Below are 12,286 nucleotides of genomic sequence, written 5' to 3' on the forward strand. Positions count from 1 at the left end.
CAATAAAGACATGAAAAGAACGATAATGAAACTGTCATTAACCTCCCCCTTGCTGGAACAGAATCTGATTAAGGTGATCTTTACAGGTTATATCAGTAATGCTGTTGCCACACTAAACGGGAAGTAATCAAAGAGGCAGAAGCTGCGAGAAAGATGCTATTAATTAAAGGAACAGTAGCCCTGAAAAGCATCAATAATCCTGTGCCTACCCACACTGGAAAAGCTGGTCTTGTGATCACATTTATTTATTTAAATCACCACAAAACATGTCTGGAAAAAATGGGATGATAACACAACATAGAATACAATACAATGGGTTTGCAATAATGTTGTCTGGATCCCCTGTAAAAAAAAGTGAGTAACAAAGGATGACGATTTCAGACTAAGGCTACAATCCTAACTCCATTTACCCAGGAGTAAGCACCATGGAATTCAATAGAGCTTACTTCTGAGTAGATATGGCTAGGATTGTACTGTAAACGGCCACCCCCCCTATACACACGTCTTCTACACTAGCTGTTGGACACACATACACAACATCTTCTACACTAGGTGTTTGGTCTGGAATTTTCATTCAGACATATCAGCCTGAGCACGGAGCCCCTGAAGCCTCTAGTCCAGCCTTTCCCAACTAGTGGGCCGCCAGATGTCGTTGGACCATAACTCCCATCAGCCTCAGCCAGCATTGCCAATGGTCAGGAAAGATGGGAATTGTGGTCCAACAACATCTGGTGGCCCACTAGTTGGGAAAGGCTGCTCTAGTCAGTAATCTCTCAGCCTGCACCTCTGAGGAACTGTCCCCTGCCACACCAGGGACCCTAGGCACCTCCATGTTGGGCCATCAAGCAATTAACTGAGAAGAAGGGGAGGCTGATAGCTGGGATCCAGTGGAGGCTAGTCTGCTAGGGCAAATAGGGCACTGTCCCACCAGCCTCAATCTGCCCTGAGTAGGGTTGCCAGGCTCACAGGGCCTGGGAATGATTCTGTATCTTTAAGAGAAGAGACAATTCAGCCAAGTGCAGGTGTTCTTGCAACATTGTAATGGGACAAACCACAAGGAGGAATTCTCCCTTCCCCCTGCACAACTTTGAAAGATACAGAAGACCTCTTAGAAGCTGGGCCTGGCAACCAAGAGGTCTTCTGTATCTTGAAAAGTACAGGGGGAAGGGATAATTCCTCCTTGTGCTTTTTCCCATTATAGTGTTGCAAGAAAACCTGCACTTGGCTGAATTGTCTCTTCTCTTAAAGATACAGAATCATTCTGAGGCCCTGAACCTGGCAACCCTAGCCCTGAGGCAGCCTCTGCCTGCCAGCTTTCTTAACTTCCAGTCAGTCAGAGGGTGGCCCTGCCTGTCAGTATCCTTCTCCCCTTAGCTTTGCCCTTGTAGAACTCAGAGGAGGATAGCGACAAAACTAGAATCACTTGGCTCATTCCTGCCATTTATTTACAAGATTTATATCCTGCACCTTCCTCCAAAGATGCCCAGGGCTCATTGACTCTTGCTCCATCTATTGTTGGCCTCCCTCCTTTCTGCCCTACCAGTCTCAATGAGCACCAGCCACCACTCCTGGTATCCAAGACAGTGGACAATCCCTTTAAGGCCTTCCATTCCTCAGGGAAGGAGTGGGGCCTGCAGGGGAAAAAAGGCATCAGTTCAGTCCCAGACCTGGCTGGAGTAGCCTGCTTATTCAGACCTCTTTGATGTGTTGCAGCTATCTGGCTCATCCTGCAGCCTTGTGGGTTAAAATTCAAGACTGAACATACGTTTTCTGTCCGCTGCATAACAATAATAAAATATTCACACTATGCTCAAGATCAAAATCAGGCAGTCATGTTGGTCAAGCTCAGAGTCAAATATCTTTTTTATTAGATACAGTCAGTGTTTAAAATCAGTATGTTAATTATCATGTTAAACAACAGTTACCACCTTACACTCACAATAACTGCATTACATTTATCCTAATATGTGAATAACTCTTTCTACTACACCTGTAATAGGTAAGTGTAAACATTCTGGTAGTATTCCAGACTTTTTAATGGCCAGTCTTTACTTGGGTTTTATGCCCTCACCTCCTTAGTTCATTTCCCTGCACGTCTAATAAACTACATTTGTCTCAGCAGTTTCCGATGAAGGGAAGAAGGAAAAGGTGAGATAATTTTGGAGACCTCATTACAAGTAACTTTCTGCCTTGGTTTTTCAAAAGAAAAAACAAGCTCTCGCTGACCAGGATGGATACTTAGAAGACTGAGGAAGAGTGCAATCTTAATTCTTCAAGGACCTTCAGAGATAGTTTCCTTGAGGAAGATCCATTCTCATCTAATGGCCTGTCAGAACTACTTGCAGCCAACATCTGCAGAAGAAACTGAAGCACACAAACACAAGAATTATCATGTTGTCACGGCAATAAGCTACCTAGAAAGCTGTAGTTTTTCACAGTAAATAACTATTACTTGGTATAGAGTTTGTTTTCCGTGGCACAATAACCAGTGATGACCACATCAATGTAAGAAACAATCCTGCCATGTTAAAAATAAAACTGGTAACAAACGGAGGTAACTTTCAGTGTGGATGGATGGGCAGGCCAGTGTTAGTCTAGGGACTTGGGAAACATTCTTTAGGTCTGGGCAAGTTGCTAGCTCATATCACATTCTTAAACACCACCATATTAGAGTAGCTCTTACGGTGTCTTCTCGACATGTGCATTCATGGAGCTAGTGGGCTGTGCATGTGAAGCCCAATTAGAAAAGCAGTTGACACACCAGTCAGCTATTCGTTAGAGAGCTGGCGGGGACTTAACTGACACACAACCTCCTGCTTCTCCCAAGCAACTTATCAGTAATATCACTGATTTTTCTAACTGGGCTCCATCACATCAGCCACAGCAGCAGGATTAGAGGAAGAAACTGCTCACACAGTACCAGCTGCACTCGGTTCCTAATCAAGCTTGAGACTGGTTTACAGAAGCCAGCTCCCACTGGAATATGACTCCTGGCTAGATTGAAATGAATTATGTCTAGGATCAAAATGATACCTTCAATTATCCAGAAACTATTTTTGATTCATAAAGTCCTAAACAGCCTAGTCTCACATCTGTGGGAAACAGATGGCCCATATCTGTTCACCAGTCCCCTTCAGTCCTTGGGAGGGGGCCTTCTCCAAGTCCCAAGCTAGGCATAAAGCTTTCCCAGCTGTGCTACTTTGCTACCTTCTCTCTCTGACAGATTATATTTTCTGTGGGAAGAGATATTTTCTTTCACTGTATGGATTATTTTTCAATATTCAAACACTACCACATTCCCATCTGCAGCCTCAAATGGTCCAGGATGTGCTTTACCACTTGATTCTACTGAATATATAAAACAGTTTCAAAGACGAAAGTAGTGCAAAGAGATGGCATTGGTAGGGAACAAAATGTATGTGGATATACTACACATATCCGAGAACGATCTAAATTAAAACATTGTTTATTTGTGTTAAAAATGGAGATAAGATGGGGGGTGAAGGCTGCATTTCCAAAGATAAGGGAGGAAGGCAAAGACTCTCCTTGAACTTCTTTATTTTATCTTCATGTAGCTTCTTCATGTTCTTGCCTGAAGATGCGCCTCTCCCTGTTTTTTCCAGTCTTCTTTGCCTTAGAATTCCCTGTTAGATCACCAAAACGTTTCACTTTGAAACAACTTTGCCCTATCATGTATAAGTGTGCATTAATATGGTCACAGGGAAGTGGTTTAGGAAGAAAAGGGGAAGTTTTGGTGCCACATCCCTCCCTAGTTTCTAACAGTAGGCAGCTGTATATCATCTTTACCTGACAAAGGTGAAACAGAGCAAATATATAGAAACCTTATCCCAAAACCTAACTGCATAGAAAAGCTTCTGTATTTCATCCTTTGCAGGATTAGGAACGGTTAGGTGGACATTGGATCTGCACCTGAATGCAGCAGCCACTTCTTTCAGTGGGATGTGCATTCAAATGGGCAAAGTGGGTGCTTAGGGGTGGGCAAGCTGGGTGCTCGCCTTGGGTGCTGAGCTTAAGGAGATGCTATATTGAGCTTGGGATTTGTTGAGTGTGGTGTCTGCAAAGAGCTAGCAAAACAAAAAACAGCAACTTCAACCTTTTTTTAAAAACAACTTGGTCATTCAGGTACGAACTACAAAAATGAACTTTCTTTAATTAGCTTTAAAGTTCATTTCTTTTTCAGTTTCAACATTGATCTTATTTGTTCTAGATAAAAAAATCAGCACAAGACAGCTTTATGTTGAGGCAATATGATCAAGTACTATAAGTGTGATAAAAGCTATACATTATATAAGCACTAAAAACTAACTCGACTACTAAGAAAGCTGAATGAAGCCAATTTCCAAATTGGATCACTTTTAATAACTCTGAAGACTCAAAATTTGGATATCCGTTTCCAAATTGGTAGGTGGTACAGTGATATCAGCCTTGCTTGAACTACAACAGTGGTTGGTATGCATGGTGGTTGCTAGGCATGGGCACACGGTGACTACAGCTCTTTACTGTACTTTGGTGGGAATGGTAACATTCAGAGTTAAAAAGCAAAGAGCCAGCATTCAAATGAACAGCCCACATCACTCAGAAGGGGAATGGTTAAGGGGCTGAGTAGAAGGGTGGGCCTAGGTCTCTGAGATGAAGAGACTGGGCGGGAGAAAAGAGAAAAATCACAAAATCCAGCTCTTAAAACAGGCTACTTCAAGGTTCTGCTTTTCCCATTGCCCACGGCTGCTGATTTTCTGCAGTGTGGTGTAGTGGTTAAGATGTTGGACTATGGACTGGGAGACCAGGGTTTGAATCCCCACACAGCCATGAAGCTCACTGGGTGACCTTGGGCCAGTCACTGCCTCTCAGTCTCATGAAAACCTATTCATAGGGTTGCCATAACTCGGAAATCGACTTGAAGGCAGTACATTTACATTTAGGGCTCCCATCTTCCAAACTCCCCAGCTTCCTGGAAGGGAGAGTGTTCTTCCTCTGCGAAAGGAGGAGGTAGGTTGGGAAAAGAATGAAGAAAAAGATCTGGAGAGAGGGAAGAAGAATGCAGCCTGGGAGACTTAAGTGGCATCCCGGAACTGGAGCAGGAGGGCCACTGGCAGCAAAACCAGGAGTTACCAAGAGTCAGGTCTGGGCCTTGTTCATGGGCATTGCTGGGAAAGCCTGAGAGCAGGAGGGCCTCTTCCGCTGCTAGGTTTTGCAGCCCAGTTTTGCAAGCCACACTAAACGGCAGCACTGCAAAATTGACCCGAAGGAAGGGGCCCCTCCAAAAGGGGCTCCTTGCCTGGGGCTAGGTGAACTGAGCCAAGGCGCTCGTCTCTCGGCGCTCCCCCCTATCACCCCCATTTGTGGGCCTCGGTAGACATGGCATGGTCAGATCTTGCAACATCTTTAGCATTCACTAAAAGCAGGCGTGGGGGAGAAATTTGGATCTGCGAGACTGTAGTCATGGGGGAGGAAAATTAACCTTACACCCCATGAATTTTTCCCAGTGAGGACAAAAGACAGCCCACCTAAATGCAGCTTCAAGAGTGCAATTTCCATGGGATAAATAGTATGGGATGGGGCAGAAGTTTTTTTTATTAAAATAATTTATATTCTACCTTTCCACTTAACATAGTATTGCTCAGTGTGACTAACAACATTAAAAAAACTGATTAAGAATTGAAAACTTGAAAAACAGAAACAGCACATCAGATAATTAAAAGATCAGAATTTGCTTAAAATACCAAGGTTAAACCTCTTTCCCCCAGTGTTGCAGTCCCAGTCCAACTGCCCCCCTCCCCACATGCATAGCTACTTAAAGGCAAAGAAAACAATATTGGGTGATCCAATCCACTGAAATGCTGGCTAAGTCCACCCCTAACCAAAAATTTAACTTAGGCTTGATTCCTTTCGAACACTCATTTTCTGAACTCAACACAATTGAAAACTTCGATGCCTCTTTATCCTTGTAATATTTCTGATTCTCACCATGGATTCTGAATTTTATTATTTTATTTACCAAATGCTCACTTAATAGTGGTTTACAATAAAATACATTAACATTCAAAATACAATACAGTGCAAAAATAATATTACTTAAAAGGCATGTCATAAAATGTGTATGATCAAGAAATGAAGTATCCATCTTAAAAATCTGATTTCACACTTAAAAATCTTCCAACACCTTCCTCCTAAAGTGAACAAACCATGACAGGGGGACTTTCATCAGGCAATTGCTCAAATGGGGGTGCTACCACCAAGAAGGCTCAATCTTAAGCCAGTCCACTGTGCCTAAGATGGCATGGCACTCCCAAAGAGCCACTTTGAAAGATATTAGTGCATAGGCTGCTGTATATGTGTAGCAGTTCATGCGGTCTGAGTAGGCTCAGTAGCCATTCATTTTTGTGCTTGCCACCTACACCTCTAAGGAAGAGCCATAGCTCAGAGGCAGAACATTTGCTTTGCATGCAGAAGGTCCCAGGTTCAATCCCCAGCATCTCCAGGTAGAGCCGGGAGAGAACCTGTCTGAAATCCTGGAGATCTGCTGCCAGTCAGTGTAGGCAATACTAAGCTAGATGGAGCAATGCTCTGACTCAGTATAAGGCAGCTTCCTACATCCTCAGTCCTCTGCTGTGACAGACATTTCGGAATGGGGGGTCAGTTGTGCTGCTTCCACCCGCTCTAAAGTTTAATGCAACATGAGACACCTGCCCTGAGTCTTCTGTGCATGACAGAGTTATCGGAAGAGGTGGGGGGAGATCTCTCTATCACACTGGGCACTGGAACAAAGAAAAGCAGTGCAAGTCTCCAGCTGCTTCTGCCTGCTCCGGAATTCGGTGAGAAAATGGAACTCCCCCCTGCATGGGAGAGGGCTGTGCTGTGGGGAAAACATTCATTCAGTGTGAAGTTTAAGAGATCTCCGTCTGAGTTCTCTGCAATTTGCAGCGAAGTAAGAGGTGAGAATCTCTGCCTCGCAACTAGATGTGTGAAGCCCTGGAGCTCGATTCAAGGTGCTGGTTTTAACCTATAAAGCCTTACACGGCTTGGGACCACAATACCTGTTGGAACGCCTCTCCCGACACGAACCCACCTGTACAGTACGCTCAACATCAAAGACCCTCCTCCAGGTGCCTACTCCAAGGGAAGCTGGGAGGCTGGCAACAAGGGAGAGGGCCTTCTCAGTGGTGGCCCCTAAATGATGGAATGATCTTCCTGATGAGGTGCACCTGGCGCCAACACTGTTATCTTTTCGGCACCAGGTCAAGACTTTCCTCTTCTCCCAGGCATTTTAGCATGTGTTTTAATTGGCTTTTAAATATGTGTTTTTAAATTTGTATATTTGTTTTTATGTTTTAATTGTTGTAAACCGCCCAGAGAGCTTTGGCTATGGGGTGGTATACAAATGTAACAAATAAATAAATATATGAAGGGAAGTGTAAGGAGAGTCTAAGGCATGTCTGGCAGGAAAAAAGGTTGAAGGTTTTGCACCAATAGTAGTTTCTAAATCATTGTCAAGGGCAGCCCTAAATAGAGTGCTTTACATTAGTCCTGCCTAGAGGCTACAGAGGCAGGGTTCTGCTCATGAGAGGAGAGGGGTTGTAGCTACCACACCAAGTGAAACTGGAAATAGGCATTTCTGACTGCAGCTAAAGCAAATCCAGGTCCAGTAGTACCCCCAGCTCCAGACCTGCTTCTTTGGATAGGACTGTGTGACCTCATCTGGACATGGGCCACCTATTGTCCAGTCTAAGGATTCAGTCATTGCCATCATCTCCACCTGGTCTGGATCAAGTTTCAGCTTCTTTGCCCTCATCCGGGCTGCTACTAATTCCATGCAATGTTTCAGGGATTCCATTGCTTCCGTGGAATTTGAGGAAAAGGAGAAGTATTATGGAAGTATCATCACCATCCTGGTAAAACTGTGCTGAAAATTCTCTAATGACCTCCTCCAGTAGTTAAAAAAAATATCAGTAGATAGAAATAGAACCTGTAACTCCCATTGGGGAAGAACAAGGAGCCCCCCAGTACCAGTTTCTGTAATCTACCCAACCAGACAGGAATTTAATAAATGCAAAGTAACATCAGCCTATTCCCATTCTGCTAGGTGGTCCAGAAGGAGTCTGTGATCAATGATATCAGGAAAATCAACAGAAATATGCTTTATCTGTCTCCCAGCTAAAATAATCTACCAGCACGACTAAGGTATTTCTGTCCCATGAGTAGATTGCACTGAGTTCTTGTTCTTCTGGATCAGCCTGAAACGGTGACAAATTGTTGCTATTCTCCAGTACTGTATCAGTCAAAATTGTTTCATCACACGTTATGTGGCAAGATACCCACATTTGTCTCTAAGCTTATGCTCCACAGAGAACTGTTACCACTCATAGCTTATTATGTATATACATCTGTACAATGTATATGTTCGTTGCCATCATACATCATTAATTGTACACTTGGGGGGTGGAGAAAATGTTAGGTGTACACACAAAAAATGCAACCTATGAAGTGACCTTTACAGTATCAGAGAATGAGACGGTAGCCCAGAGTGCAAGGCGGAATGGCAGAGGTGTGTGTGCGGCATCAAGGGGAAATGGCCTGGTTAAGTACCCCGTCCCTCCTGCCCTTTCTCCTCTGCAAATCACCTCTTCCTGAGGGCCCTTTGTAAAAAACATGTCTAAAGACGTGTCCAGTATAGCCCCCAGGTGCTGGAGGCGCTGGGTTGGCTGCAGGTGACTCTTTTCGGCATTGACCAGCCAGCCGTGAGAGTCTAGGGCGTCTAGGGTGAACTGGAGTTGTCTGTTGGCCAAGTCCCGGGAGCATGCTCGAAGGAGGAGGTCGTCGAGATAGGCGTAAATGTGAACCCCCTGTAGGCGAAGAGATGCCACCATGGTGGTCATCACCTTGGTGAAGACTCGAGGAGCCGAGGAGAGGCCAAAAGGCATGGCACGGTATTGGAAATGGTGGTGGCCTAGTGCGAATCTCAGGAATCGTCTGTGATCCGGGCAAATTGGAATGTGTAAATAAGTGTCCTTCAGGTCGATGGATGCGAGAAAATCCCCTTGTTGTAGAACTTCCACAATAGACGCCAGTGACTCCATCTTGAAGCGGCAGTATTTGACAAAGCGGTTGAGACACTTGAGGTCTAGGACCGCCCTCCATGAGGAATCTCGCTTGGGGACCGTGAAGAGGACAGAGTACACGCCTTGGAGCCTTTCGGATGGGGGTACAGGCTCTATAGCGGCAATGTCTAGCAGATGTCGTAGGGCGTCTTGCATAGCCGTCCTGCGTGACTTGGAGACGGGGGAGCTTATGTTTAGCTGGTCTGCGTTGAGGTGGAGCGATGCTGTGACGACCTGCTCCTGAGGTTTGTGTCACCTCTGGGTTCGGATCCGCCATGTCAGTGTCGGGAGGATGAGCTGAGCTCCTGGGGGGTTGTCAGAAGAGGATTCAAATGGCTGGCAGAGGGAGGAGGGAGGAACTTACCCTCTGTGGAGCAAAGCCGAAACAGAGGACATGCCAGAGATAGGGTCGCCTAGCAACGGGGAGCCTGAGAGCCTTGAAGTTTTAGAATCCCCCCCAGACATTCCCAGGCCCTCCCTTCTCCGCAGCTCAGAGCAAGAGGGAGGGCTGATCACAGCAGAAAGGCGGAGAGATGGTTTACCCTCAGCCTCTCCTTTATCACCCATAGGGGAATCGGACACTTCAGAAGAGGAGGAGGTGATGCCTCCCCCCTCACCACGCACACGCAGACGGTTGAAAAGACAGGAGAGAAGGGGGGGAAGGCGGGCAGTACCTGAGGGGGAGTTAAGGAGGAGCGAAAGGTTGCGCGCCCGTTTAGCCCCTTCTTAAAGAACAGGCGGGAAGTAGCCTCTTGCTCTGTCAACTTTCTCCCAGTGTCGCAGGACCTGTATCCCTGTATTGCTTCATGAGAAAGCACAGTCTTTGTTGGACATTACTCTAATAAAACACGAATTAACTACAACCTCTGGTCTGGTTCCTGAGTCGCATCCTGGGCCTGACAGCTTGACAGAGCCACCTAAATCACCCTCAACGCTCTCTTCACTTGACTGGGACAAGATGTCAAAGGGAGCAGCGGGGGGGACGAACCCCACTTCTGAGACGGAAGAAGTGAAACTCTTGAGGACTAAGGTAGCTGAATTGCAGACGGATGTCCAAGCCCTGCTAGCAGCAGTCAAGGCGCTGAAGACGGATAATCAAACCTTGAAGGCCACGATAGACCAGATGCAAACAGCCCCTCCAGCTGCCGCAGTAAAGGTTCCCATTGGATTGCCCCCAAAATACGCGGGACAAAGTGATCAGTTGGCAACTTTCGTGGCTCAATGTGAGTTATATCTGGATGTCAGGCACATGGAGTTTCCAGACGATGGGACTAAAGTGGCCTTCGTGATTAGCCTCCTGGAGGGAGAAGCTGCAAAATGGGTGACTCCGTATCTCGTGAGAAAAGATACTGTCTTAAGAAGGTACAGAGGATTTATACAGGAGATGACCGAGATGTTCCAAGACCCGCAAAGAGCTGAAACAGTAGCGCGGCAACTAGGCGCTCTGAAGCAAGCTAAAGGGACTGTTTCCGAGTACACTAACGCTTTTAAAATTCTGTCCCAGGAAACTGGTTATAATGACACCGCCCTGATGTTTGAGTTGGCCAGGACCTCCCCCCCCCGCTGACCTACCAGGGCTCATCCGGCTATGCCTACAGATAGATCACCGGATGGAAGGAAGGCGCCTGGAAAGGAAGCAGGAGGTCCCGAGATACTCAGCCTCGGCATCTCGCAGCAAGACCCTTCCCTCTGCAGGAATGGCAGGTAATGCAGCTGAGGGACAGGGAGGGGCTAGGCCAAGACTGTCGGAAGAAGAAAAGGAAAGACGCCGCCGAGAACGTTTATGCTTTTATTGTTCAAAGCCGGGCCACGTGGCCAGAGACTGTGGACTAAAAGGGGGGAAAGCTGAGCCGTCGGGAAACTAGAGCACCCAGTCCACGTGCAGGCCGGTGGACTGGGGGCAGCGTTGTATAAAGGCCCCCCAATGATCCAACCTCCCTCAAAGGGGGTGTTGGTCTTGCCTATTCGGATTACAACTTCCAGAGGAGTGGTGTTTAATTCCACTGCCTTAATTGACAGTGGAGCCTCCACAAATTTTATTGATGTAAAGTTAGTCAAGCGTCATGGAATTTCCCGGTGGAAACTGAACGCTCCCCTAGCTGTGGAGACTATCGATAGGAGACCCCTGAAGTCAGGAGGGGTGACACAAGCCACGGAGGAAGTGAAACTTCAAATCCCCGGGCACAAAGAGTTCATTTCGCTATACGTGTCAGATCTCTCGAACTTTGAGGTGATTCTGGGAATGCCCTGGCTAGCAAAGCATGAACCCACAATAAGTTGGAAGGAGGCGGTGGTGTGGTTCACCTCACAGTATTGCCAGGAGAACTGTCAACTTGAAGGAATCAAGAACACCTTAGCGGGGGCAGTGCAAGAGATCGAGCAAGTGACCCTGCCGCCAAAGTATGAAGAATTCAAAGATGTGTTTGATGAAAAGGAGGCAGAGACTTTACCCCCCCACCGCCCTTACGACTGTGCGATTGATCTAGTGCCAGGAGCCAGCATTCCATCAGGGAGAATCTACTCTCTCACAGAGATTGAGAGGGAGGCCCTGAAGGAATTCCTGGATAAAAACCTGAGACGAGGATTCATACGCCCCTCACAATCCCCTGCTGGAGCGTCACTATTGTTTGTGAAAAAGAAGGGGGGGAACTCAGACCCTGTAACGACTATCGCGCATTGAACCAGATCACCATCCCCAACAGCTACCCGCTGCCCCTGATCTCAGAGTTGTTGGACCGACTGCGCTCTGCAAAAATCTTCACGAAGTTGGATTTGAGAGGAGCGTACAATCTGATCAGGATGAAGCAGGGAGATGAATGGAAAACAGGGTTCTTGACCGCTTACGGACAGTATGAATACCTGGTCATGCCGTTCGGACTTTGTGGAAGTCCAGGAATTTTTCAAAAATTCATGAACGACGTGTTTAGAGACTTGTTGGACACATATGTAATCTGTTACTTAGATGATATCCTGGTGCTCTCAAAGAACCAGGAAGACAACGACCAGCATGTGAAGACGGTGTTGCAGAGACTGAGAGAAAATCACCTGTATGCTAAATTAGAGAAATGTGGATTTGATCTCAAGTCTCTAGACTTCCTTGGATATCGAATCTCAGCGGAAGGCGTGGAGATGGACCCAGGGAAAGTAAGCTGTATATTGGACTGGGGCCA

At 46.3% G+C, this 12,286-nt stretch overlaps 1 protein-coding gene across 1 annotated transcript in view; it reads right to left on the reverse strand.

Annotated features, from left to right (window-relative positions):
* Window positions 1-1,274: 1,274 nt before the first annotated feature.
* The window catches only part of FAM47E (family with sequence similarity 47 member E), a 45,092-nt gene continuing 34,080 nt past the window's right edge, over window positions 1,275-12,286 (reverse strand). The window contains exon 8 of the mRNA XM_061582953.1: window positions 1,275-2,364. Coding sequence (XP_061438937.1) covers window positions 2,239-2,364 — 126 coding nt within the window. The 3' untranslated portion in view covers window positions 1,275-2,238. The remainder of the gene's footprint in view (window positions 2,365-12,286) is intronic.

This window comes from Rhineura floridana, chromosome 9, assembly GCF_030035675.1.
Source record: "Rhineura floridana isolate rRhiFlo1 chromosome 9, rRhiFlo1.hap2, whole genome shotgun sequence".
NCBI classification, from domain to species: Eukaryota; Metazoa; Chordata; class Lepidosauria; order Squamata; family Rhineuridae; genus Rhineura; species Rhineura floridana.